At 40.2% G+C, this 27,804-nt stretch overlaps 1 protein-coding gene across 1 annotated transcript in view; it reads left to right on the top strand.

The window, feature by feature from the left end:
• The window catches only part of pdgfd (platelet derived growth factor d), a 50,855-nt gene extending 26,050 nt beyond the window's left edge, over window positions 1–24,805 (top strand). Inside the window, exons 3-7 of the mRNA XM_080053733.1 lie at window positions 372–549; window positions 5,814–5,873; window positions 11,391–11,604; window positions 19,064–19,281; window positions 21,720–24,805. Of these exons, the coding sequence (XP_079909859.1) occupies window positions 372–549; window positions 5,814–5,873; window positions 11,391–11,604; window positions 19,064–19,281; window positions 21,720–21,854 (805 nt within the window). The 3' untranslated portion in view covers window positions 21,855–24,805. The remainder of the gene's footprint in view (window positions 1–371; window positions 550–5,813; window positions 5,874–11,390; window positions 11,605–19,063; window positions 19,282–21,719) is intronic.
• The last annotated feature ends 2,999 nt before the right edge of the window (window positions 24,806–27,804 follow it).

A 27,804-nucleotide genomic window follows, 5' to 3' on the forward strand; every position in this document is an offset into this window, starting at 1 on the left:
ATCAGTGTTGTCACATTGATTGTTTGTGTATGTGTGTATTTGTGTGTGTTTAATTGATGGACTTACTAAGTGACTGGGGCATTTCATTGCTGTGAAGTTGCCCAAAAACTTTTCCTGCAACATACTTGTTGTCAAGGACTTTGGCAGCAGGACGGCCTCATGAGAAAAATGATGGTAGCAATCACAGTAACATAGTGAGTGCAATGTTGTTGTTACTAAAAAGGTTGAAATACAGTAGGCGGCAAACAAATAAGGCTTTACCTAAATGTTCATAGAATAATGTATATTTCATCATCATTGATCTTTCTCTCTTCCCTTCGCACACATTCATCTACCTCTCCATTTCTTTATCACTCTTTCACTCACTCCAGATATGACTTTGTTGAAGTGGAGGACCAATCAGAGACCAGTACTATAATCTGGGGCCGCTGGTGTGGGCAGAAGGCTCCGCCTAGTCTCAACTCCAAAACCAACACGCTCAGAATCACCTTCAAGTCCGATGATTACTTTGTCGCAAAGCCGGGTTTTAAAGTCTACTTTTCACTGCTGGTGAGACGCACACACGCACACGCACACACACACACACACACACACACACACACACACACACACACACACACACACACACACACACACACACACACACACACACACACACAGCTGATGATGATGAATCACAAGCTGTTATTTGGAACACAGCTCAAAGTTTTTAATATTATTTTGTCACATTGGGTTCAGCCGGCGTACTACTGCTGCAAACGCTCCAGGTAAAATGCTCCTTTCACTCTGTTATCTCCAGTTGGCAATAAAAGTGAGAGATGGGATGATGGTGGGGGAGATAAATAGATGGGAGAGGAAGGAGGAGGGGTAAGTGCTAGGGCCCGCTAACAGTGTCGATAAAATGCCAAAATGTATTAGCAAACTGTTCTTTTCTCAGAGGTCCACTCGACAGCAGAGAGGGGATATCGGGATAGGGGACGGAGGGCAGGAGCGATGGGAGGGGAAGGAGAGAAAGGGTTCTCTTAAAGGCTGTTAAAGCAAAGGGATAAGGGGATTAGCTTTCTCATTTGGTCAGGAAGAGGAAAGAAGAAAAGAAGAAAGAGAGGGACACTGATTTGAAGATGTTCTCCCACCCTGTAATCAGAGGTGGAAAGGAGAAGAGAGAGAGAGCAGCGGAGTGACCAATATGTTCCCTGGATTCCTCTTTTATGAGTGTGGAGGCGAGAGAGGGGAAGAGGCACAGCATCAGAGATGAGACAGGCTTGAACCGGTGGATTGGTTCGAGCTCGGATGGAGTAAAGGGCAAGATAGACAGAAAGAGAGATGGTGTATTTGCAGATGACCCCTTGCTTTTCAAACTTTCATTTAGATGTTACTGCTCCAGTGAAAAAATTAACCTTGGCTGTCATCACAAGGTTACTAGTTTTTTCAACAATATCACAGAAGAAGAAGCTGTTAGCTACTGTATACACTATCAGGCTCCAGCTACATAGGCAATACTTGTTATACCTTATTCTTATTGTAGAAGTAAAAATTAAAAGTAAAATCATTTCAAAATATTGCTAAAGGTACAGGAGCAAAAGTACACAAGTAAAAGTACTCATAATGCATTATAACCACTGTCTGTGTGCTACATATTGTTTATTGTATTGTTGCTATTATTGATGCATTAGTGTGTGAGCAACATGTTTTATGCTGGGGCTGGTGGAGTTGAAGGTCATTTGAAAGATAGAGGGAAGAAGATTTAGAATCATTATAGTTTCTCCAGTTTATTTGTATTTGATTCGACTGAAGTATACTGTCAATTAAACGTGAATGAAATCCCGACTATCGCAGCAAGGTAAACGACCTCAAAGCACCACACCTACAAAAATGACATGTGTCCTTTGTTGCTAAGGCAACACGTGGACATGGTACATGGTGTCAGGGTCAACAGAGGAATCTCCCAGACAGAAAGCAGCATGTTTAAGCCAGATGAAACCTTAATGACCTCAACCAAAAAAACTGCTTAGCAACTTTTAGAACATTCAACCCAATCTAAAGACAAGAAAGTAAAAGTCCCTTAACATATAAATCCCTTATCTCACTCTCTCCAGACTCTCGCTGGGTCTCTCCGTCTTCCCTCCCTCCTCACCCTTTGTTTCTTCTCCCCCTGGTCAAATAATCACATCTTTCTGTACACATTTAAAACAGAATCTGTCAATCAATTTAACCTGTTTTTCAAAGAGACACAGAAACACACACACACACACACACACTCAGACACACACACACACACACACACACACACACACACACACACAGCTTCCCTACAGCTAGACTAGAGCTGTGTGCGGCTTATTTTAGCAGGTCTAATTTGTTCTCTCCAGACCTGTCGAACAGATAAGAGGGAGGAGAAGAGGAAGCAGAGAGAGGAAAGGAGGAACAGAGCGAGAGAGAGAGAGAGAGAGAGAGAGAGATAGAGAGGGGAGAAGCCGCATTGGAAGGAGAGAACAGGTGTCTGAGATGGTATCATGCATGTCAGCTAATGACTAAAACAGCCAGAACTGAGAGAGTCAGAGTGAAGGCTACAGAGTGAGGTTAACTATAGAAAAACCATGAGGGAAAGTAAAATACTGTGTGTTTGTGTGTGTATGTGTGTGTGTGTGTGTGTGTGTGTGTGTGTGTGTGTGTGTGTGTGTGTGTGTGTGTGTGTGTGTGTGTGTGTGTGTGTGTGTGTGTGTGTGTGTGTGTGTGTGTGTGTGTGTGTGTGTGTGTGTGTGTGTGTGTGTGTGTGTGTGTGTGTGTGTGTGTGTGTGGTTCTGGGTTCCTAGCAACCAAAACCTGACCAACAGCTTGTTTCAAGGTCCAAATTCAAAGGATCTAGTCTGATCTGCGGCCTGTCTTTGGTCGTTGTGTTTTATCTTATATATTACACCCGAGTGGATCCATGCAGCAGACTCATGTGTCATAATGACTGCCACAGAAAAATAGGTTCTTTGAGGCGAAGCAGAGTGTGAACTATAATATGGATGAATGGAAAGTGACAAGTATAGCTGCTCTTCAGGACCTTTTATGGCCGCTCGTTAATCTAAAGAGCGTCGTACCGCTGCAGTATTGGGTGTCCTCTCTCTCTTTTAAATGAACCACTAAACCACTGTTTCTTTTTTTTGGGACAACTTGCAGTCTCCAACAATGTCAATGCATATAGTAATATAGAAAGCATAAAAAAGTTATTGCTGCATTTATCTGATGCGTGATCACTTCAACCACTCAATGATCCGTGGTTGATAGAGCATGTATATCCAGGTAGACGTGAGAGAGTGGTGTCAGTAAAGAGCCGTGACTATGGGAGAGTCATTAGTCATGGCTTGTGGTCCATCAGGTCCAGTCGTACACGTGTGTTTCTTATAGCTTCTGAAAACTGTTATTGTTGTGACTTAACGGCTAACGTCTAACATTATTGCCAATTCCAAACAGCTTCAGGAGCATTACCACTACTCGCTTTGCTGCTCCGAGGCCTTATGCAGATGTTCATGTAGCCCGGCAAAACGTCATGCGTCAAGTGCTTACTAATGTTAAAACTCATCAGGATTTTGAATGGCCCACCCCCACCCCCCCACACTACATTCAACATTGTATAAATACTTCCACATTATCAATGAAACAAAGGAATAAGGTAAGGGATATTTAGTACTGCTGTTAACATTTCCCTCTTAAAATCTGAATTTAGCTTAGACTCAGACACAGATGAAATCATCTAAGTGTGGCCTGGGTGATTCATCTATTAACTGCAATGTCCTCTGGCTGTAAGCGAGATAACTGTTCATGCGGCGGGAAAGTCGCCCCGGGAATAAAGCTTTGGCCCTCCTCACCATCTACCACACACTTAATCCTCAGCTGCTCCACTGTCTAACTGTACAGAATGAAGGTTGAAAGGCCAGCTCCCTCGTGTCCCCTCCACTAGACTGCTGCTGTAAATAAGAATGTGTTCCCTCACCTCTGGTCAACATGGTGATATTTTCCTGAAATATCACTTTTAGCTTCTATGATAAATATCGCCTAAATAAACAGTCCAAGAAGACCATTGAAAAAATGGATCTCGGTTCAGCTCCTTTCAGACTCTGGTGCAGTTCATTTGTGGTGTGAAGGTGATCGCATACCAAACACAAACTTTTGTTATAGAAAAAAGAATTGTACCATTAATTTAAATGAGAAACAACTGTTAAGAAAGAGAATTAGAGTTTAATGTATGTTTGTTGTTTGTAAAATAAAAATTAATTCAAAAACATTACAGTACAAGAAGCCCTTTTTCATATTTTTGTTTAGAATAAATTAAACCAAACTACAGTTACAAAACAGCTCACACGTCTGGATTAAGGTTTAAACTACTTTCTGCTGAGTTAGAATTTCAACAAATATATACATTAGGGTACCATATTTACTTACAGCGAGAACACATTTTGTATAACCGTTAACACAAAAGTGATCATAAGATAAGCACGTGAGATGGTAAAAGTTTATAGGACTGCAGCTAGCAGGAGACACCAGTCTGCATGCTGAGAGGTTTTTCAGTCCTCTCTCTCATCTCTTAATCTTTTTTTCCAACCCTATTTAGTGGCCCAGATGTGCTTGAAATGAAGCATTTAACCTTAAAAGGAAATGAGACTAGGAATCTGTAAACATGCATCTACTTCTCTCTCTCTCTCTCTCTCTCTCTCTCTCTCTCTCTCTCTCTCTCTCTCTCTCTCTCTCTCTCTCTCTCTCTCTCTAGACCTTCTGACCTCATTCTCAGCTGGTTTTGGGGTGTGTTTATGTGTATGAGCACATTCATCTAAATAGAAAATTGTTAAACAAAAGAAAACCTTTGCACACTGACAGGCTTTGATCAACTTCATTGCATTGGCAGATACACACATACAGGAACGCACACACACACACACACACACACACACACACACACACACACACACACACACACACACACACACACACACACACACACACACACACACACACACACATACCAACACAAAGTGAGGGCACTGTGTCTTTGAAGTGTGGCTGAAACAGATTAACTGTTCCAAATTGGCTGGAGATGGTATTTAAGACTTTTCAAAAAGAGTGATTCAATAGCCAGTGAGATTTTACAGTTTTACAGTGTACTATGTGTGTGAGTGTGTGTTTGTGTGAAAAAGGGTAATTCCAAATGTGTGGAAGTAAGATAGAAAGTTACACATACACACACACACACACACACACACACACACACACACACACACACACACACACACTCACACACTCACACACACATACCCACACATGCATTCAAAGGCATGCTGTGACTAGCTTCGTTGAAACTTCTTTGATTTTCCTAATATATTGAAAGCATGTTACATGTTTGCTTATTGCATTGTTTCAAATCACATTTAGATTTGAAATTGATAAATTGTTCAGACCTAGGGTCAATGAGGAAGTACTATATAAGACAACCACAGCAGGAATCCTTGCATACCTACAGAGCCACCACACCACAAATCCAAGACACAAGCCCACATTTCCTTCTGTCTAATGTTTTACATATAATCAAGTTGAGTCACTTTTACTTCATTACCTAACCAATCATAATCAAGCAGCTTTTATAGCTAGCAGAAACAATTCTTGATAGTACCTTTTAAAGGCTCTACGTAAGCCGACTTCATAATTAGGAAAAGCATTATTTCTTTCAACCACTCATCATCTTTAATTTTCTTTTCTACAGTATGGTTTCTCATCCACTGCCTGTTCAATTAATCAATGAATGGTCTTTCTATTTCCTCTGTCTATTCCTGCAGTATGAACCCTCTCTGTCTGCAACCAACGCCAACTGGGAGGTAGTCACTGAGGGCATGTCGGTGAGTCATGCACACACATACACACTTTATGAATTGTCAAATGTATTGATGTTTAAGATGTTTCCATTGTTATTAGAAAACTTCATGTCCACTTAAGCTGAGCAGTTGACCATTCAACATGATGCTCAAGGTCTAAAATGTTGTCCTACTGTGTCAACGATGCCAACCGTATGTCTCCAACTCATGACCAGTCCTACTTTCAAGTGAAGCTTTCCGCCAGCGTGTCAGTCTCATATTCCATAAGGTTTTGAGTTCAAACCTCACACAGGGCAGGTGTTTTAAAATCAGTAAAAAAATACAATAAAACACATTGACAGATAATTAAACAATTGCCAAAAAGAACCCCAAACAACGTCCCCTTCTGTGCTTGCTCCGCAGCTTTTACCAATAAGAACCAGTCCTTATCAATAGATGGAATTACTAAATTGCCATGGAACTATGCCATTATTGCAAGCACATTTCAGTTGAGTTGACCCTCTACTATCACAAGCTCACTGACACACTGTCCGGGCCGGGCATGTCTGGCATCAGTTGTTTTATCATTGTTGTGCAAAGCCATTGGCACTAAACCTTTGATCATGTATAGCTCATTGTTTGTTGACGCCATTTGACTTTAAAACACCTGCCCCGTGTGAGGATTGAACTCACGATCTTCAGATTATGAGACTGACGCGCTGCCAACTGCGCCAACAAGGCCTGGAAATTCAATTATTGTGATTTAGACGAGTACTCAAACTTTGGAGTTGTTTGTTTTATTCAAACATCTGCCTAACACAGTACTTGTGGTAGTCAGTTTGGTCAATGGTGATTGCATGTGCATGAATGAGTGTGAGGTATGTTTCCAGAGATTAACACTGGATAGAGTAAAAAAACAAAGATGAGCGAAAATTGTGTAGGACCGAGGGCAGCTTCACAGCAATCATTGATGCACAAACAATACAACCCTAATTAATGAATGGTATTGTAGTGGTAATGTTTCTAATTGCAATTACAGATATACACAGAAAATTCTCAATTTCCACTATTCTACACTGTTCTGAGGTGAAATGTTTTCACACATGCCTTTTATATTAGATGTTGTTGACTTTAAAACACCTGCCCCGTGTGAGGATTGAACTCACGACCTTCAGATTATGAGACTGACGCGCTGCCAACTGCGCTAACGAGGCCCAAAAACTCCATGATTGGTATTCAGATCACTTTTCATACTGCCAACAAGGAAGGTGATCCATACCGACAATTCATTGTAATCACCTCTAAGTTTAGCCTGGTCCTACCAGACCATCGTACTTCATTTCATTTGTACAGAAGGTCTGGAATCACTCAATTGACAAACGTTAATTCACTTGAAGGCGGGTGTTGTTAAAGTTTAAAACTATTGGATCTGCCCAGTGCCACTCTGGATCTGCCAACCAATCGCATAAAGTTTGGTCGTGACATATGTCATGCGCAGGCTTCTAAGCCCCTCCCTCTGTTCGCTGATTGGACCGGCAAAAATCTGTCTGGAGAAAACCAAAGAATATACCACACACCAGACTGACTACTGAAGGGAAATTAAAATTGTGCCTAAGTACGTAGGCGGGCGGTGCCAGGCTACTTTAAGTTATTATTGACAATGAAATAAAATCATCTCCATGGACTTTTGTCCATATGATACAGTCTTTATCATTAGATGGAAATGCTTAGTTGCAATGGTACTATATATAAAGATTGTTGAACTTGCCATTATTCCAAACTACTCCCACATGTTAGTTTAGGATTTGACATTTCACTGTCACGCTTAGGGTTGCAAAATTCCGGGAATTTTCAAAGTTGGAAACTTTCCATGGGAATTAACGGGAATTTATGGGAATTAACAGGAATTTTGGGAATTAACGGGAATAAACGGGAATTTACTAAATTTAAAGCAAACCAAATGCACTAAATCCTTCTAACTATGTTATTTCAGTCCAGGCAAACGTTCTAGACTGTAAAAAGCAGTGTTTTCAAATAAGTTTTTATATATTTATGAACATTTAATTTCAAATCAGATTTTTTTTGAAGTTTATTGAGACACCCAACTTGATATCATATATTGATTTTTACTAGACCAGGTTTACAGAGGCTTAAACAGTGATTATAAATATAGTTGGGGAAAATATATTTGAGCAAAATCTTGACTAAAATAACCAGATTTTATGCAAGTAACCTTGGCAAGTTGCACATAGCACACATCCTACTGCAGGGGTACTGAGGCCATGCCCTCTACATGCTCTGTGCATTCCTCCATCACATGGGGGGCATTTGACTTTATTTATTGAATAGGTTGGGTCAGACAGATGAGTAATATTTAACTCAACATTCATCTTTTTGTTGTTCAGTGAAATTATTGATTGCTCATAAAATAATCAAAACATGATAAAGTTCTTACAAATAAATCTGTTCAAATGTAATGATTTTTAATTGTATTATTTTGCATGGATGTCTGCCTATGACCAAACATAGTGTTTAGATGTTTAGATTTATGTTTGCATATGAAAAAAAAAAAATTTAAATTACCGACATTTAGTTAATTCCTATAATTTCCAATTTTGAATATTCCCAAAATTCCCGAGCGAAAGTTCCCGTGGAAAGTTTCCGGAAAGTTTCCGGTAATTTACCGGAAACTTTCCACCCCTTTGCAACCCTAGTCACGCTGCTCCCTCATGAGGACTCTGTAAAGTTCTTTGATTTCTGGCATCAGCAGTGTTTTCTCTGTTATGCAAAGCCATGTCAAAGATATAAAGCCACTCTATCTTTAACATTGTGAATTATGTGTTTCACTGTCTACTTATCTGCCTGTTCCACGGCTTTCATCCCTTTTACACAGTCACATTAGAACCTTACTTTTGGTACAGATTTTGTACATTCATGAAAATGTGAACATAATCATATTGCTTTCCAAGCCCAGCAAACCACGTAAGTGTCTTCTTAAGCACACCGGGAACAATGGCCTCACTAATAAATTAGACATATCATTATTTTGCATAGGCCCACCCACCCACAGAATACAGTCATGCATGTATGTACTGTATTTATTATGCATGAAGGTTGAATGTAACATGACAAGCTTCCTAAGACTAATGTTTTTATAACATCAGAGTAATGTGTGCGCGTCTATGGTCATATGTGACCATAATAATTAGTGTGCGTTGGGCTGTGTGGCAGTTTTTCTGCATGGAATGATAATGTGTGTGGGGGTGTATCTGTGCGTGTCTATGTATGGATATTGCACTGCCAGTGCAGATGGGATCTCCCACTTTATATTGAATTTTTGCTCGATAACGCTATCTGCTTTGTTGGTCTTCCCAGTGATTTGTGGTTGTTTCACAATGAGCAAATGCGGAGTGTAATACATACTGTATACTACAAATGTGATTTAAATTTCTCAGCTCCTGTCCTGTCATTGATGGAACATTTAAATGGAACATTTAATTTCTAGCTAAAGTAAATACACATTTGATCAAGGAACAATATATAGTTATTGGGAGAAGCAATAGAATTGATCTTTGGTCCACATTCAGTTGAGCTGCTATGCCATGATTTATTCATACTTGAGACCAAGTGTCACATTTTATAGCAATGTAGAGTGAGACTGAAAGCGTAGTTTTTCATTTATACTTATTGAGTCCCTGCATTATGTTCTTAAGAAGAAATGTTAACAAATGTTAAGTCTCAGAGGTGTACTTCAGCTCTCATGTTAGCTTAATGAATCTCTCTGCTCCATAGTCTCCTCCATAAGCTCCTGATGTCTTCTCATCACTTACCGTTGTCCTTTAACCAGTATGGAAGTCAGTGCTGATTTTGCGAGCTTGAGACACAGGCCTACATGCTATAAGAATTTAATTACAATTGCCTCAAAGCTAGATACATAGAACGGAGCTGGGAGCAGGGGCTAACTAGGAATCATCTGCGCAATAAGTGACTGCTTTTGTCACCCTGATGCCGACAGTATTTATTATGGTGGAAAACTAATAACATATCAAAGGAAATCACATTTAAAAACATGTCCCAAATTATTCCAAGTTATTTATAAAGGAAGACAATCCCTGATTAATTTCCTTTATATTATTTTTGCATTACTTTGTTGACATTCAAAAAGAGGGTTTAGATTGTATGATTCTTCAGCATAAGCTGTTTCTCATAGACATTCTTTCTGTTGTTATGTTATCCTATTGGCACACAACCTGAAACACCATGATCCATTTACCACCCGCATTGTCATTTGACTTTAAAACACCTGCCCTGTGTGAGGATTGAACTCATGACCTTCAGGTTATGAGACTGACGCGCTGCCAACTGCACTAACGAGGCCTGTAAAACCTATTACTGGCACTCACAGTACTTTTCACACTGCCAACAAGGCCGTTAAAGCTTGTGTCACCAACAGGTGATCCATACCCATTCAACTTTGAGTTATTATTAACAATAATGAAAAAAAACATAAAACTATTTCCACTTATTTGTCTGTTCTGCATCTTTTGTCCATATGACACAGTTGTTGTTATCATTAGATGAAATTACTTGCTTGCCAGTAGTATTGTTACAGAAATTATGTCACTAACAATATTCTGTATATATACGTTTGGAAAGAAAATCGCATATTTTTTGGTAAGAATCCAACTCTATCAGTATAGGACATAAGCATATTTGTTTTGAATCACTATAGTGACTGCAAACAGTAGTTTTGTTTAAGTGTGCTATACTACAGGCTATGTATCCTATTCTGTTTCCTAAAGAACAGTAAATGTCAGAAAACCCTAAAATGTATTTGATATACAGTATATACTGAGAGTTATAACCATTTTTGTTTTGATCAAATTTTTTTAATACTTAAAAAGATATAAAAACAATATGTTACTGTCATCGAAATACATTACAGATTCTGAGAGAAATACCAATGTAAAGCATTACTGTTGCGTGAAGACATTGACATCAGGTCAAGCGATGTTTTCTTAAATATCGGTTTTCTTAAGCGTTGTCTTAAATGTTTAGTCGGGGTCTTTTAAATGAATGAGTGTGTTAGAGGAATGTGAGTCAGTATGACTGTGGCCTTTGTGTTTTATTTTGATTTCCTGTCTTTGTGGCAGTGTCAGGGTTATCTATTGATATCTGAAAATATTCCCATGTAAACTTCAATATCTTTTCAATGCTTGTAAAGTAACAGTACTCACAGCCTCACCGCAGCAATAGCTGTTACTGTGGAGTGAACAATAGAATATAAGGTCCTTAAGATTCCAGGAACATTGCCAAGGATTTCTCAGGGTTCAGACAACTGATGTTTCCTCAAGCTGCAGAAGTTCCTCTCCTATCTCTGTGCGGATGGCTACTGTGGCTGTCAGACTTTGTTGAAAACTAACCAGCATAGCCTGATTCACATGGCTATTCTAAATTAACTGTAGGTAATGCCGCAATAAATAAAGAATTGCTGGAGTTATAGTAAGCTTTAAATACATTATTGTTAATGTGTCTTTACCTGTTGGCCTTTGTTCTTTGCAGGATGACGTAGCAGGGCAGATGCCTGTGGCAGCCACACATGTTCCTTTCTCATTGGAGGATTTGGACCGGACTATAGCAGCCTTTGACACCGTGGAACAGCTGCTGAGATCCCTGAGCCCAGACACCTGGAGACAGGACCTGGACAGCATCTACACTCAAACACACATCCATTACAAATCCAGGGCCTATCATCTGGCAGGCAGGCATAATAAAGGTAAGACACAGAGCTTTGGATCTCTTTGTTGTTGTTTTATACAAGCCATACATGAACCTGTCTGACAAATATATCTATCTACATCATCTGAAACATGCATTACTGTATTGTCTCACTGTCTTTCAGGATTTAAAATCACCAAACCCAAACAGTTATGTCCTTCCATGACAAAAACCACTTCCTTTTAACATTGGCGCTGCTGAAAAGTACAAAGTAGCCCGGCAATTTGGTTTCTCCAATTGGGTATCCTGTTGTAACCGTGCTCATGTGGTTGGGTAAATGCTGTAAATATACATAGATAAAAATAAATAATAATAATAATAATAATAATAATAATAATAATAATAATAATAATAATAATAATAATAATAATAATAATAATAATAATAATAATAATAATAATAATAATAATAATAATAATGCTTTTTTTTTAAATGCTATATGAGGCTTACATTTTAGTGAACATCCATTCCAAAGTTCAAAATATTGTTCAATATTTGGCAGCCATGAAACTAGCATCTTTGTTTTTAGTGTTTTCCTTAATATATGGATCCTATGTGTCAAGTAGATACTCTTTACATTGTATTACAGTGATGCTATGCATTGTGAAATGTTTCCCATGTGCTACAGGGAAATGTAATATAAATATTGACTATACAGTATATATTTATCAAAATATAAGCACAACATGCGAAAAAGAGCTTAGTATGTTTAAGTATACATACATGGCCAAAGGACTGTTCGTGACATGTTAATTAAGATGATGGAAGAAGATGGGAGTGGTGATGTTTTCATTCCATTTTACTGTGCTGCAGATGGTGACCCTCAATGACTCTGCTGCGTTCACAGTATTTCACTGCAGATTGGTGCAGTCATTGGTGGCTGATGTAGCAGTGGTGGGGAGGGGAGAGTGGGCCGCCTTGTGCTTACCAAGAAAGACCCACACAGCAGGAGAAGTCTATGGCTCAGTCATTTGAAATTATGAATCAGGGCTGTAATGTTAGTAATGTGATGGAGCAACGTTGCTGCCTTCATGATATAATATAGAACGAGTGTAAGCCAATGTAATGGAGAAGTGTTGCATATTCAACTGAAAGCGAATGATCCACTCTGCGTCAAGTTAGGCGTAGTTAGTCGATTGGATCTCCATAGACTCAATTCGACATGTATGACTAATATATAAAGGTAGAAGAAAAATGTTCTTAACTCCCCTTTACTGAACTTAGTGAAGTAAGAACAGTATTCTGAGATATTTGGGTGTGAAAATTCCTTTTGAACTTGTAATAGATGTTTTAGAAATGCAAATTGAGTTGGCTTTTGCTCAGCTTTAAATATGTATTTAAAAAGAAATCAGTATGAAAAATGAAACCGGCTCCTGCTCACATTTCAATAACACACTTCTGTCTAAGTCGTAGCATCCTGAAAATGAGCAGTTTGCCCTCTAGTGGGTCTAAAAGTGAGTCGGTGACAGATTTAAGGTGACACAAGACCTGCGGTTCAAGACACAGCTTTGCTGTGAAGTCAGTTTGAACGAACTCGGAGTCACTGAGGCAATAGATTTTGTCCTTAAGAGCAAATATGAGTTTTTGGCACACATACACACACTTATTATACACACCATACTGAGAGTGTGTGTTCAGGATTGTGTGTGTGTGTGTGTCTTGCGTATAAAAGCATTCAAGCTTGCAGCGGACTTAAGTGCTCCCCCCCGCCCATCACCTGTGCGTCTGCATCTCTCTCCTGCACTAACTCTATCTTCCTACCTGAGGGCTCTCCTGTTCCTTAGTAAATATTGGTGCCTGACAGCAAATCTATCTCTATTTATCAGTGCATGTGCGTGTGTTGGCGGCATGAGAAGGCTACGCTGCATATAGAGAGGTGCAGAGGTGCTGCGGGTCTTCGATACACTTTACCAGCATAGCTCTCTTTAATTGGAAATTCAACCTGTGCAGCAGAGCAGAAATCTGCCACAGTCAGCAGCTTAGCTTTGTTTTCATTAAGACACACACACACACACACACACACACACACACACACACACACACACACACACACACACACACACACACACACACACACACACACACACACACACACACACACACACAAAAACACACACACTCAGCAGCTCACCCCCACCCTTTATTCGCATGAAGGACAGAAAGTCTGATCATAATATTAATTGGGATGCTTTGAAGTCAAAGCAACTCACACGGATGCAGACTCACACATAAACAAGTTAAGATAAAGTGATAAAACTATTGTGGTGGATTTCAGTAGTCTATAATATCTAGAGTTTGCTGAAGCAGATAGACTCTAAAGGTTAAGGTCACGGGGAAGAAGTAGAGCACCCCCTAGAAGGACAAGTATCTGTCTATTTGTAGATATGATACACTTGATACCCCCCACACATGAGAATATAAGACACTGTTCTGTAACTAATCGAGTAGGTGCCATGCGGCTCTCTCAGCCTGCTGCTTCGATGCTCACTCTGAAATCCTCTGTATGTATTCTGATGGAATCTCTCCTGAAATAAACCTCTCTGAGAACACAATGATGATTGTCCAGTCTCGCCCTTTGTCTTGGTCGCCATGGGGAAGAATTCGGCTACCACACTATAACAACAAACAAATTCTTGTGTAGAACCTTAAAGCAGATTATACTCTATACTGCTTATTCTCACATTGAGATACACTGCACTGGTCGGCTTGGTTATGGCTGTTGGAAAGACATAATTATTATCTTGCTCTTGCTTGCTCTAAATCGTTCTGTCTCTTGTCTTTTACTCCACACTCAAAGGGGTCTACACAACTGCTTTTCCGAGATTACACTTATTCTCTGTAGAGGGAAACAAGCTCAAAAATTACCTGTGCCGTCACTCGTCACTCATACAGCATAAACACTCATTAATGTGCCGTAGATGTTTTAATCAACAATTGAGATATATATATAAAAAAGAAGAAGAACAGTGATCCAGAAAAGCACATTGTACTTAGTATATCTATTTGAAGTTTTGATGAGCAGGTTTCTGTGTTTATTTGATTCAGTAAATAGTCCCATTTTATTATTCTCCAGAGCTTTAAAGTGGCTACGAATAACATTTAAATATATTTTAAACAGTCTCATGTTTCCTCTCATAATCATACATTACCTTTAACAGCAAACGAGACCATCAGTGCAAAGAAAGACGTTTTTATATAGTTTTTATTGCTGCATTTTATCTGGTCGTACACCCAGTCCGATTTTCGGTTCACGCGTGCATGCTCTATGGTCACATATCCGTATTGGTCACAGATTTCAGTGTGGCGCAGGAACGTGAATTGAGAAGCCTATCCCTCCTGGTGAGGGAAGGGGAGCGGGAGCCTTGTTTGAGACAGTTGTTTGTCGTCATAATGACTGATAACGGGGCTGAACCTTAAAAGAAAAAAAAGAAAATGCAATGAAGAAAAGCTAAAAGGGAGAGCGATAGTCGGGCGGGAGGGCGTTGCCAAGCAACGTATACACAATTTCACGCAGCGAAACTAGACTGCAGTGTTTACTCCTAAATGAATGAGCGGTAGCCTACTAAAACAAAGTTTACTTTGCCTCACCAGCATCATCAGATGACCATTATTCATCGGAAAATAGTCATTATTTACAACATAAACACATTACCTCATCGTGATCCATACTAACTGCCATCTCTCGTTCATTCGCTTTGTGTGAGGACACGGGGACTCGTTCAGCTCTGTGAGAGGTGACAATGCATCAACTCATTGCAATCAGGTGTGTTTAGCACTTACTGGCATTAGTTGATGCTGTGTCACCCATAGACTCACGGAGCCGAAAAGAGTCCGGTGCCCTCACACTTTCAACACACGGACACGCACCATATTGCTTCCTGATTATTTGAATCTTGCACTCCCTGCACGAGCTACAAAACAGCTTTTTTATTTTTTTTATTCACAATTTGTCTCTCAATTAATCCAAAAATACCGATTCCTTGATCCCTTTTTAAATATGACACAGACACACTGTCCTCATTTACCCTGTTAATACTCAAACAAAGGCAGACGTAATCCACTGCTCCAAACTGAGCCCACTGTAGGGAGGATATGCACACAGCAACAGCCTCGGTGACAAAATATAGGGATTCTAGAGGAGCCACGTACAATGCAGCACTTAGATGGAACTCCAATCAAGACTGTTGATGTAAAGAATACATCTTCTGCCTTTATTTCCTTCTCACTTTCTGTTATGCCAACGCAGATGATCATATCCTCTGTCATTGTTGTTCATTGTTCATTCATTTAGTGTCCCACATGTTTTGTGTCACCAATGGAATCCCCTACACCAAAGATTTATTTTTTGCAAACAATTGCTTATTGATCATCAATGCCATCAGGCTTCCCTTGACCCCCATTGCACTTCCCTTTGGCTTCTCTCACTAGTGCACAATATTGCACGTCCAAGCAAATTTGTCATTGTTACACTAATATGAAGGACATGCAATTTCTAGGCAAATTCTATTGCATGGCTGATCTCTATTGTTGCTGCAAAGCGCAAAAAACTAGCCAACGCAAGCCAATCTTACCAAGCTACACTCTTGTAGTTCTCTGCAACTATTGATCTGGACAAGTCCTTTGTTGTATCGGGTCGTTAACGCTCATTTTTACTACGATGAAGTGAAACAATCTAACTGGTGACCAGAGACAGTTTCATTTATCTTCACTGTGAAGGAATTTGTCTAATGAATTTTTCACTTGTTTCAAGGAAGGATTTTTCCGTTTTTCTTCCAAGCGGTGCTCTCTAATTGGCTCTACATGTTTTATAGGCTCCATTTGCTGTTTGCCCCATTAGACAAACAACCAACCCCACCTTGCACTGTCTAGAGAAACAACCCTAATACTCAAACCCTGCTTGTACTACTCTATTTCAGTCTCATTACGCTATAAAAATATCCACACTGCTTTCTCTGTTTTCATGTGGAAAGCAGCAGAGCCCTTAGGTAGGGTCAGGGTAGTCATACACTCAGTTTAGGGCCTTTTTGCCTCTTTCAGTTCGACAGAAGACAGTGGCATTCTTCAATAAAGGTGAATGCACCAGCGATTTCTTCTCGCCATGTTGCTTTTGCTGCGGAGTTGTTCAGTCACCCTCTCCTAAAGCGTGTTTTTACATGTAGTGAAGCTTCCAATTTTAGTCCAGTGGATGCTTCCCGTGGTGCTCAAGGCTGTCTCTTTTTGGGAGACCATTAAGAGACAATCTTAACCTTTTATACTCATGTTTACTGGCGTAGGAAATAAATCGAACCAAAGCGCACACATGGCTTGATTCAGTTCTGTTTACACTTTCCACTGATTGTGTAATTAAGAGCTAAATATGTCAAAGTAGTAGTACATGTAGACTGATTGATCTTGCCTCAATCAAGCCATTTGAAGTGAGGCCTTGCCTTCTCATCCCCAGTGCAGAGGGTTCCCAGTGGGCTTCTCCTATTGCAAATCTATACAGTCTTTTTACAGACGGAAAACGCTACTGAAACACCTATTTTATACCTCCTTGCTGTAAAAGAACAACTTAAGTGCACAACAACGGTCTGTGTTTTCATGGAGATGGTCTTTTATATTTATTCATATTTATACCGAAGTCACAATGGTGTATAGCATCATTACACTGTGTTTTGCAGTAAACTTGATTGAGCTCCATTTTGTTAGAACTGGCGTTAAAATGCAGAATCGTTTCTATTCATCTTTATCTACCAACGCATGAAACAGCACAAGTGAAAACTCATTCCATTGGGAAGAAAAAAAATATCTTGAAACTAAAATGAAATCTTCCAAGCTAGCGTTTAGCTTCTCAGTTTTTTGTGTGACTAAAGTGTTAAATCAAACTCCCTGGTTCTATGACTAAGTGTAATTGCCACTCATGGTGTGAACAGTGTTGTGGTGATTATCCCGCTGATGACCTCAGTGAAGAGGGCAGTCAATATGTGGCTGATTGGTGCTCTTCTTTCTTGACTGTTTTTCCTTTCCTTTCATCTCTTCTCTTGTGTTTATTCTCCCTCTCATTTGTCCTTCAAGCCAGCTGCAGTCTTTCGGATTGCCTGCGGAGTATGAGCAACCAACGTAAAGTGTTCCCTCTGTACCCATACTTCACTCTCTCATGCTTGTATCGTCATCAAATCAATACAAATGCTGGGGATAATTTTTATGGTTCTCTCCTAAAGAAAATAACCCCATATTAATAATATCATTGCCTAATGAACTAAATGCTCATGTGCTACAATTTGGCATCAGTCAGTGGCCTCTGATGCCAATACTATTGACACATACAGAAATACAGACCGTTCATGTGTGTCTGGCACTCTTGGTTTCCCCCTTTTGGACCAGTGCTTTAATCTCCTATTTCCCATCAGTTGTGACATAGGCCCTTTCATTCTCCTGATGATTAGTTTTGAACCATTACAGTAGGCCAATGGACAAAGGTCCTATGTGCACAAACGAGGTGATTTTTTCCAAAAGTGATGACATTAAGAAAGACTGCGCGATCAATACATGCAATCTACTATCAATTGAAGCCCCCCCCCCAACCCCTTTAGCGCTCTCATCCTCCGGCCTGTGTCTTCTCTGTCTGCATCTCTCTGTCTTCCACTCATCCCTCCATCTGTTCCTCTAAAGTCAATTGTGGTCGCAATTGTGGTCATATCATACAATAGTGTCTCTCCATCCATCTTTCACCCACTTTCGTTCATTCAATACCGAGCCTATGTTTAGTGTGAATTACAGCCACTTTAGCCTTAATTACCTCCCTCCCATACTTTTCATCCTTCCATCTCTGTCTGCTATACATGCCACACATTCCTATTAATGATGATATGAAGCAGCGGACAAGCAACAATAAATCAAAACTTGCTTGTTGTCTCTCTCATTCTTCTTGTCTTTAAATCAGGGGAAGGAAATGACTAGTCAGAACTATGCTAGAAAAAGCAACCAATTGGTTGGTATTGATTGATTCATACCTTATATTGTAACATAATAGTTATTTTCCGTAGGGTGGAAGTGATGTTTTTATGTTAGCTTCCAAAGAGAAAAACCATAAATTCCAAAAAAGCTAAACTTAAAGGAGAAGTAAGTGATATGGTCCATTTAACTAACTTCCGTGACACATGAACGCGCAGCCATCTTCGTCAGATAGTGCCACTATGGAGAGCAGCCAGTCATCGTTCACGGGCACAGAGACCCACCTCTTCATAGCGCTCTGTCTCCTGATTGGATAAAAACGACGGGACACTCAAAATGTTATCTGGCAATTACTGCACAAGCTGAATGACTGGGAGAACTGTGTTATGAACTACGCATATTGTTGAAGTGATTGCTGTATGAATATAGAGTGATTTAACACGTACGTATATTAACAAAAAATATCACTTACTTCTCCTTTAACTGATGATGAGTCATTTTTTTTTCCTCTCGTCATTGTCCAGTGGATCTGAACCGTCTCTATGACGACGTCAAGCGGTACAGCTGCACTCCCCGCAACTACTCTGTCAACCTGCGCGAGGAGCTGAGGGCCACCAACGCAGTCTTCTTCCCCCGCTGTCTGCTGGTCAAACGCTGCGGAGGAAACTGTGGCTGTGGAACCAACAACTGGAACAGCGGCTGCACCTGTCAGGCCTCCAAGAGCTCACCCAAGCTACACGAGGTGGGTCCCGTCATGTCATCAAGACGCACCGGCGGTCACAGCGTCACTCAAACTATGATCTGACTGCAACAACAGTATCTTATTTCTTTTCATTCTCTCCACCTTTCTTTTTCCTCCTTCTCTTAGTCTTTTTTTCCTTCTTTCTTTCTGTCTTTCCCCTTAGACATATAGCTCAAATCATTACTGGTGTTACTGGGAATCTTAGTCATACAATACAGTGTGAAGACCACACACACACACACACACACACACACACACACACACACTAGTTAGTTGGAAAAATGTTTTTGCAGAGTATTTTGTACAGTCTGTTGTGTTGAAAAACAGGACATAATAACAAGACAATGGTTGTTTCTTTGGCTAAGTACATTTTTCTCACGTGCTGTATGTCAAGCATATCGGATATTAATACTGTATTAGTACTGGCGTGGAAGTTTTATTTTGCACCTTAAGAGGGGAACAATAAGCTAAGACACATTTTTATAAAATTAAACTTTGTGTGCACCAATATGACAGAAAGGGAATCTCTGAAATTGACTCATGCAGTTTACTGTTTTACATTTCGATGTCCTTGTGCAAAATTGTTTTGATAAATTTGTTGGTTTTAGATAAAGATCTGCACTTACAGTTGTGTCTCTCTGCATTTTGGCTTGTGAATGCCTTTTCCATTCATGTAACAGAAATAGATTTAGACTTGAAGTGTGAGGTGTGAAAGTGTTACAGTAAAAGTGATGCGGGGGCTTGTTCAAACATAACATTTCGAGCACATCTTGAGTGCCTACCTGAGAGGGGCTAAAAAGATGGTGAGAGAGTGAGTGAGAATGAGAGAGAGCGATTGAGAGTGAGGGAGAATGAGAGAGAGAGAGAGAGAGAGAGAGAGAGAGAGAGAGCTGTGGCGAGCAGAGGCAAGCGCTGCATCAACAATGAAGCAGCAATGCACCAGCAGCCTCACATTTTCTCCCAGCTTCTCTCCTCCAGTCGCTCCCATGTCGGCCCTGTCTTTAACTTTCTAATCTCTCCATATCTTTCTCAATGCATTGTTAGCATTCTATCCCTCTCTCTTGCTCTCTCTCTCTTGGCATCATTATTTCTTTCTTTCCCAATTCCCATATTCAATTTGATCCTTTTGCAATGCACCATTCTTGTTCTTCAAGCCTGTCATTCATTCTTTTCTATCTCTCTTCCCTCCATCTCTTTGTGTATTTGTTCTTGCATTGCTTCATTATTGAATCACAGTCCGCAGGGTTTCCTCTCCATCTCTCTGGCTGTCTCTCTCTCTCTCTCTGTCAAAAATGATACAATGGAAATTTAGACAAAAGTGGGATTTGGCTTGTAATTATGTGTATGCGTTAGTGCGTGTTAGTCACTGTGCGTAAGGGCATGAGAAAGGTGTCTTTGCGTCTGGATGTATTGTACATGCATTATAGTGATTGTGTGTGGGTTCCCATGAGTGTGTGGTTGTGTACCGCTTGTGTGTGATTGTGTACCGTGTGTGTGTGTGTGTGTGTGTGTGTGTGTGTGTGTGTGTGTGTGTGTGTGTGTGTGTCTGGGAGAGAGAACTTTCGATCCTCCACTCCTCCACTTCCAGGCAGTGTTAGACCTTTAACTGCTTCCTTCACTGACTTAACTTCTGAAGAAAACACATTATTACTCACACTATTGTTTCAGTGCTGGGGAAGTCCTGAGATAAATCATGGAATGCCCTGCTTTCAGCTTTGGAGAACAAATTCCCTGCATCAGTTAGTGGAACAATTTGTACCACCACTCTTCCACATTAAAAGTGGCACCTGCGAACAATCTGGCCATTTGCAACAAAGTTGGTTAAAATCTAACTACAAAGCCTATTATTCTACCTTTATCTACCAACGCATGAAACAGCACTTAAGTGAAAACTCATTCCATTGGGAAGAAAAAAAATATCTTTAAACTAAAATGAAATCTTCCAAGCTAGCGTTTAGCTTCTCAGTTTTTTGTGTGACTAAAGTGTTAAATCAAACTCCCTGGTTCTATGGCTAAGTTTATTTGCCACTCATGGTGTGAACAGTGTTGTGGTGATTATCCCGCTGATGGCCTCAGTGAGGAGGGCAGTCAATATGTGGCTGATTGGTGCTCTTCTTTCTGTATATGTTGATGTCCTTAGCTTGCTTGAATGTCAAATTATTGTGACACGCATTGCAGCTTCTCATAGGGAGCATGGTTCCTTTTCTTCAGTTGAAATCCAGCAGTGATAGTGATGTCATGATTTATGTTCTTTAAAAACTGACTTTCCATCACATTCCATTATTCTCTCACCATCTTCTCTTCCTCTTTCTAAATTGGATTTTTTTCTTTTGCGCATCGATTACAACAAGTGAAAAATTTATTTGTTTAGCATTTACCAGGCAACCTTTAATCCCCTCTCTCTCTCTCTCTTGATCCCTGCTGTCCCATTTTCCTAGGTGCTGAAGTACGCCCCTGAGGTCAACCAACATCAGCGACAGAAGAGGCCGCGAGTGCGTTGGGTCATAGATGAGATCTTCCTCACACACCATGAGAAGTGCGAGTGTGCGTGTCCCTCCCAGCCCCCTCGCTAAGACACTCAAGACAGACACGGCACACGCATCTGGAACTGCTGGACGAGTTCTTTTTTTTCTAAATACATTTTTGCAACAGACTTAATGTCATTACAGCAACGCAGACACATTACATATGTAGCAGAGAAGAAGGCAAACAATATGACTGACATATAACGCACCTCACATCTCACACACACAATGACATTTGTTCTCGCAAGTATGCCTTCCTATACCTACATTTCTCTTAAAAGAGGCCAAACTCTTATAATGCATTAATATTTCCTGACAGACATGTTTAGTATGCAACGTTCTTGCAAATTGGAGTCTAAATCTTACTAGTACATTTAGACAGACTTGCAAAGTGTTAGAATAACTGTTGGACCTCTGCAGAGGAATTCACTTTCAATTCGATCAAAGTTTTTCCTCCACAAACAACATTTTGAAATCCGTTTGGAATACAAAAATCACCATACCACATTGTGAAGAGTCAACACTAATATCAGGCTAAACTTGTTTGAATGGACTCCAACTGCTTTGCGAACTGTTTTTCAAAATAACACTTTATCTTCATGTGAAATTAGGCTAACCCCAACCTTGCAGATCTGAACTGAACGCAGCACACACACACACATTCACTCTAGGCTTCCACTGCTAACCTAAAGATAAAAACTGTTTATTTAAAATAAATTCTCCCCTATTTAGTCGGCGAAGCCCTCCTTTGTTTTGCACACATTCCTGCCTGCAAATATTCTCACTTCCCCTTTGTCTGTCCTCAAGTCCATACGCTTCATGCTCCTTTTCTGTCTCCCTCTCTCTTTTCTATTCTAATGCGCACACACACACACACACACACACACACACACACACACACACACACACACACACACACACACACACACACACACACACACACACACACACACACACACACACACACACACACACACACACACACACACACACACACACACACACACACACACACACACACACACACACACACACACACACACACACACACACTCTCTCTCCTTTCATCACTCACTCTCTAACACATCAAAGGAGACGTCAGATCAAGCTGCAGCGCTCTGCCTGGTTTTCTGAACGTTCCTGGGATTCCTCCTGCTAACATGAGTAAAAATTGTGATCCGTAGACCCTGAACATAGAGACAGGGAGACAGAGAGAGAGACAGAGAGAGAGAGAGAGAGATTTAGGAGGAGGTGACTGAGAGAAAAAGGGACAATCAAGCAGCCTATTTGTAGATCACCAGCGCTCCTGGATAAGAGCTGAGAGAAGAGCAACTTTCAAGATACAGCACAGAGAAATATTGCAGCCACTTCAGCGCTTTCAATCAGCATGTACTGTACATGTGGGCCTATTCAACACGCCTGATGTTATACCCATGAAGAGGCTCATATGCATCACAATCTTACCCACTGCATTGCAAGTCTGCGGCAGCACCAGTGAAAAAGAGATCATAGGGAATTTGACTAATGCTGTTGATCTCTTGCTTCAAATACTTCTGATACTTGAGTCCGTGTGTGTGTGTGTGTGTGTGTGTGTGTGTGTGTAACAGCTCAGGAAGTAGTCCTTTTGTTTAAGGGGTGGAGGGTTACCAACAGTCTGTGAGAGCTGGCAGCAGATACGAGCATGTGAGTGACCGGAGTATGCATGGAAGAGTGAGCATGTGTGTGTGTGTGTGTGTGTGTGTGCATGTGTGCATGCATGCGTGTGAGGTAGAGTATAAAAGCAACACAAAGCGAAACATTTGTAACTAACTGCCTATCATTTCCATACACATGGCCCAGCTGTGAGAAATAAAAAGACGCTGTCATCTGTCCATCATCACCTCCCATGTGTCCCACCGCCATCACACGATCAGGCTCGCTATCATGCTGGATTCAAGCAGAGAAAATGGGATTCGACACACTACTACTTTTGTTCTAAAGACAGACCGACAGACAAATAATAAAAGGAAATAACTGGACAGTGAAACCTGATCAGCTGTGAGTGAGCCGGCAGTGCTTTTTCAAGGGTGTTATTTGGCAGGCGTGGGCGCTTAAGTTTTTCAAAAGTATGTCCGTTTTTTTATTCCAGACATCCTCCACACTCATGCACAACACTCACACACAGTTGTTTTTGGATGTAGTTTATCTGAGAAAGCAGCATTCTCCTGTCACGCTTGTATCTCCTTTTTTCTTTTTCTGACTCTCTTTCCTATGTTGCATTTTGAAAACACAAAGATAAACACAAAGCTCACGCAGAGTTAATGATGTGCTCGAACACAACAACACTGATAATTGGTTAGCAGGTAAATCAACCTCTTTATATTTTTCTGTTGCTAACAAGCCAGATGGTGATTAGGTAACATGTCATTTTCCCAACATGCTTTGAAAAGGTCTGTGTGTGTGTGTGTCAGTGTGTGTGTGTCATTGTGTGCGTGTGAGTGCGCGTGTGCCTGTGTGCATCCTGTGTCTGCCTGTTGACTGCCATTATCAGCACATTCCGTTGTTGCGTGCTCCAAAGTGACATTCCTCTTTTTCCCTCATAACTGGTGTGCTTTTCTCTTCCAGTTCTTTACAATAGCGCCACGTGTTTTTCAACGTCAGACATATACCTGCTTTGGCAATAACTGTTTTCCTACGATAGTCATGCCAATTAAGCTTTTAGAATCGAGTTTCTCAGCCGAGGTATTTTCAGGTTATGTTTTTTAGTCAATTTGGGTCAATTTCTATTTCAACTTCCCTCCTGAGGGATTGTAGGGAACGTGCCGTCATATTTTCAACCCAGACAAAAAAGTTGTTGATGTTACTTCTTAGCAAGAAAAAGTCAATCCCGTTATGTTGTATTCCTGAAAGATATTCATGACAAAACTGTATGCTTTACTTTGATAATTTATTGTGTCTTTCTCTATTGTTTTATGAAAAAATATCAGCTGGTTGGCTTGATAAATAAAGAGATTCTAGCATTTCTGTCTCCAGTGCCTTTTTTTTGCTTGCTCACTAATACTTTAATTAGATACTGAACTGTAAAAATTGTTTTTACATGATAACAATTGCTATTTTGATCACCGGAAGAGTATAAAGGGAATGGGTTGTGTTTGAGTGGATTCCACACACAGAAGTGGGAGAGAAGTGAGTATATGTTGCACAAAGAAAGCAGGAGAAGAGCAAGAGAAAAAGTTTGGACTGCACACAACCCATGAAGCTCAGAGCTCACAATGTAAACCCCAGATGGGCTTCTAAGACCAATGCATGAGTGCTTAGTTCAAGAGGGGTCATACAACTTAAACATGGATTGTGACATAAACTCCATTGACGAGTCAGAAACTGGTCAATATTGTTACATAGGACATGGACTCAGTATTAGACACATGATGATGACAGTGATCGAAATGTAGAAAAAGGGTCGATATTTCACAAGAAAAAATAAATGATCACTGTCCTTTTCTATATCCCCCAATGCTATTTCCTGTCCCAATGGTTAGTGTGGCAACCCCTTCCTGTGCTGTTATCGTTACACAGCAGTCTCCTTCAGTCATATCCCACAGGCCACCAACCCAGCCATGTCATCCGTCCATCCATCCATCCATCCATCCATCCATTACTCAGTAGTTGTTGAGTTTATCTTGAGAAAGAGATTCAACAAAACAAAGTTGCCTTTTCTCAGTCCCCCATGGAGAAGAGAAAGATTGAATGTGAAACATACAGCGAGATAAACAGCAGTGAGCAGAATTAACATAACGGTTAAGGAAGTGAGGTAAATAGAGAGAGAGGGAAAAGCAGATAAGTCATAAGAGAGAGAGAGAGAGGGTGGGTTGAAGCCATCATTCCTACAAGGATGTTCTAGTGTCTGTCAGCAGCAGCCTCTTATCTTTTCCTTGTGGGCAAACACACAGACGTACACACAAATATACAAATGTCAACTTATTTAACAGATTAAGGCTGTGCTCCCTCTGCTTTACTTAACCTTAACTTTAAATTAAATCATAGTACTGTACAAAATAACAGTCTTGTCATTCGTCACCCGATTTTTTGTCTTTGCAACTGTTCTTACATGTAGGGCTCTTGGCCTGTACTGTGCTTCCTTGTGCTGTAGTATAACAATTATATATAATTATTAGGGCTGTCAAGCGATTAAAAAATTAATCTAATTAATTACAGGCTCTGAGATTAATTAATCTAAATTAATCGCATACTTTTATACCTGTTTATAAACAGCTGTATAGCCTGCTACAGTTTGTTTCTCTCTCTCTCTATCTCTCGTAACTTCTCTCTCCCCCTCAGCGAGGTTTCTACATGAAATAAAATTAGGAACTAGCGCCAAATTTTCTCAAAAAAACAAGCAGACTAAATGAGGACTTTCCATCTCCCACAACAGACAGCGCTGCACTGCCACTCACCATCGTCGCACTCATAGGCAAAATTATTGACACACACACACACGGGCGGGTGTCCGTTTATGCGGGAGACGAGACAGCTAGCAAACAAAATTGAGACACACGGAGGAAGATTGAGAGATACTGTTTTGAACCTACATTGCACCCACTAAATCAATAATGCACCGACACTCCTACCTTCATGCTTATTTGCCCGAAGCATCGCATAAACCGTCCATAGAGCCCTCGGCCCCTTTCCCCTGCTTCTCTCTTTACTTTTCTCCCTTTTACCCGTGCAGGCCGTGTCTGCAAGCTACAGGTGCAGCTGCAAACCACTTTTGCACCGGGTCAAAGGGCAATATAGACGTGCGATTAATCTGCATGAATTTTTTTTTAATCGTGTTAATCTTTCTATGATTAATTCATCGAAATTAACGCGTTAATTTGACAGCCCTAATAATTATATAAAAATATATTTTGATCCGGTGGTGTCTCACATGTATTTTAATGTTTCCATTCTTTTCTAATTTGTATTCTCACCCTCCCTGTTCCCGGATGCAGCTTTTTTGTCTTTCTTCTCAGGACACATCACCACTATGCCGTTACTCGGGGAAACCAGGAAATAAAAGCATAAAAGATGGAGGGAAACATCTGAGGACATTTATTCAAACCTGTGGCTAGATATCTCTCTCCTGTCTCCCTTTGTCTTCTTATGTTTTTTTATATCTCATTTGTCACTTCCCACATTTCCCTTTTTCTCTGATGGTGTTACTCAAGTGCCTATATCCGGAAGCAGTGTTAAAGGGACTGTCGATTTTCAATCTTACCAACATGCATTAGTCATGGGGGCCCTCTAACATACATAATACCATCCAGTGCTCACTCAAACCATTTTCATATCTCATTCTTTCTTTGGTGGTTGTGGTAAAAGCCTTGACAATTTACTCTGCACTTTAATGGAGGTGCGAGTCCATTTTTGAAGAAATATTTTTGAGAAATAATTTGTCAGGCTACCTCATTTTTAACAGTATTGCCACAAGATTGTCATCTTCATAATTGGAAGTTGCTCTAATTAATATTTCTTACAACAAATCAAATTATTATATTTAATGATGAACCTACCATTCTACCTCTATGGCCCTGGTCCAATTAGTTAACAGAATATCTACAGCTTTAGACAACAAGGAACTCACAATTGGAGTGTTCATTGATTTGTCTAAGGCTTTTGATACCGTTGATCCGAATATATTATTAACTAAGCTTCAGGCTCATGGGGTTTCTGGGACTGAGCTTGATTGGTTTAAAAGTTATCTGTTCAACAGGAAACAGTATGTAGTATGGAATGGAGCTAACTCGACTTACAGTCATCTACAGTGTGGAGTTCCTCAAGGCTCCATACTTGGACCTCTTTTATTCCTTATTTACATAAATGATTTGCATTTAATATCTGAAGAAGCTCTTTTTATTTTGTATGCCGATGACACAAATATTTTCATTACCGATAAAGATGAACACAAGTTGATAGATCGAATGAATAGCGTACTTGATCGGTTGTATAACTGGTTCAAATTCAACAAATTATCCCTTAA

This window comes from Ammodytes marinus, assembly GCF_949987685.1.
Source record: "Ammodytes marinus genome assembly, chromosome: 3".
Classification (NCBI taxonomy): Eukaryota; Metazoa; Chordata; class Actinopteri; order Uranoscopiformes; family Ammodytidae; genus Ammodytes; species Ammodytes marinus.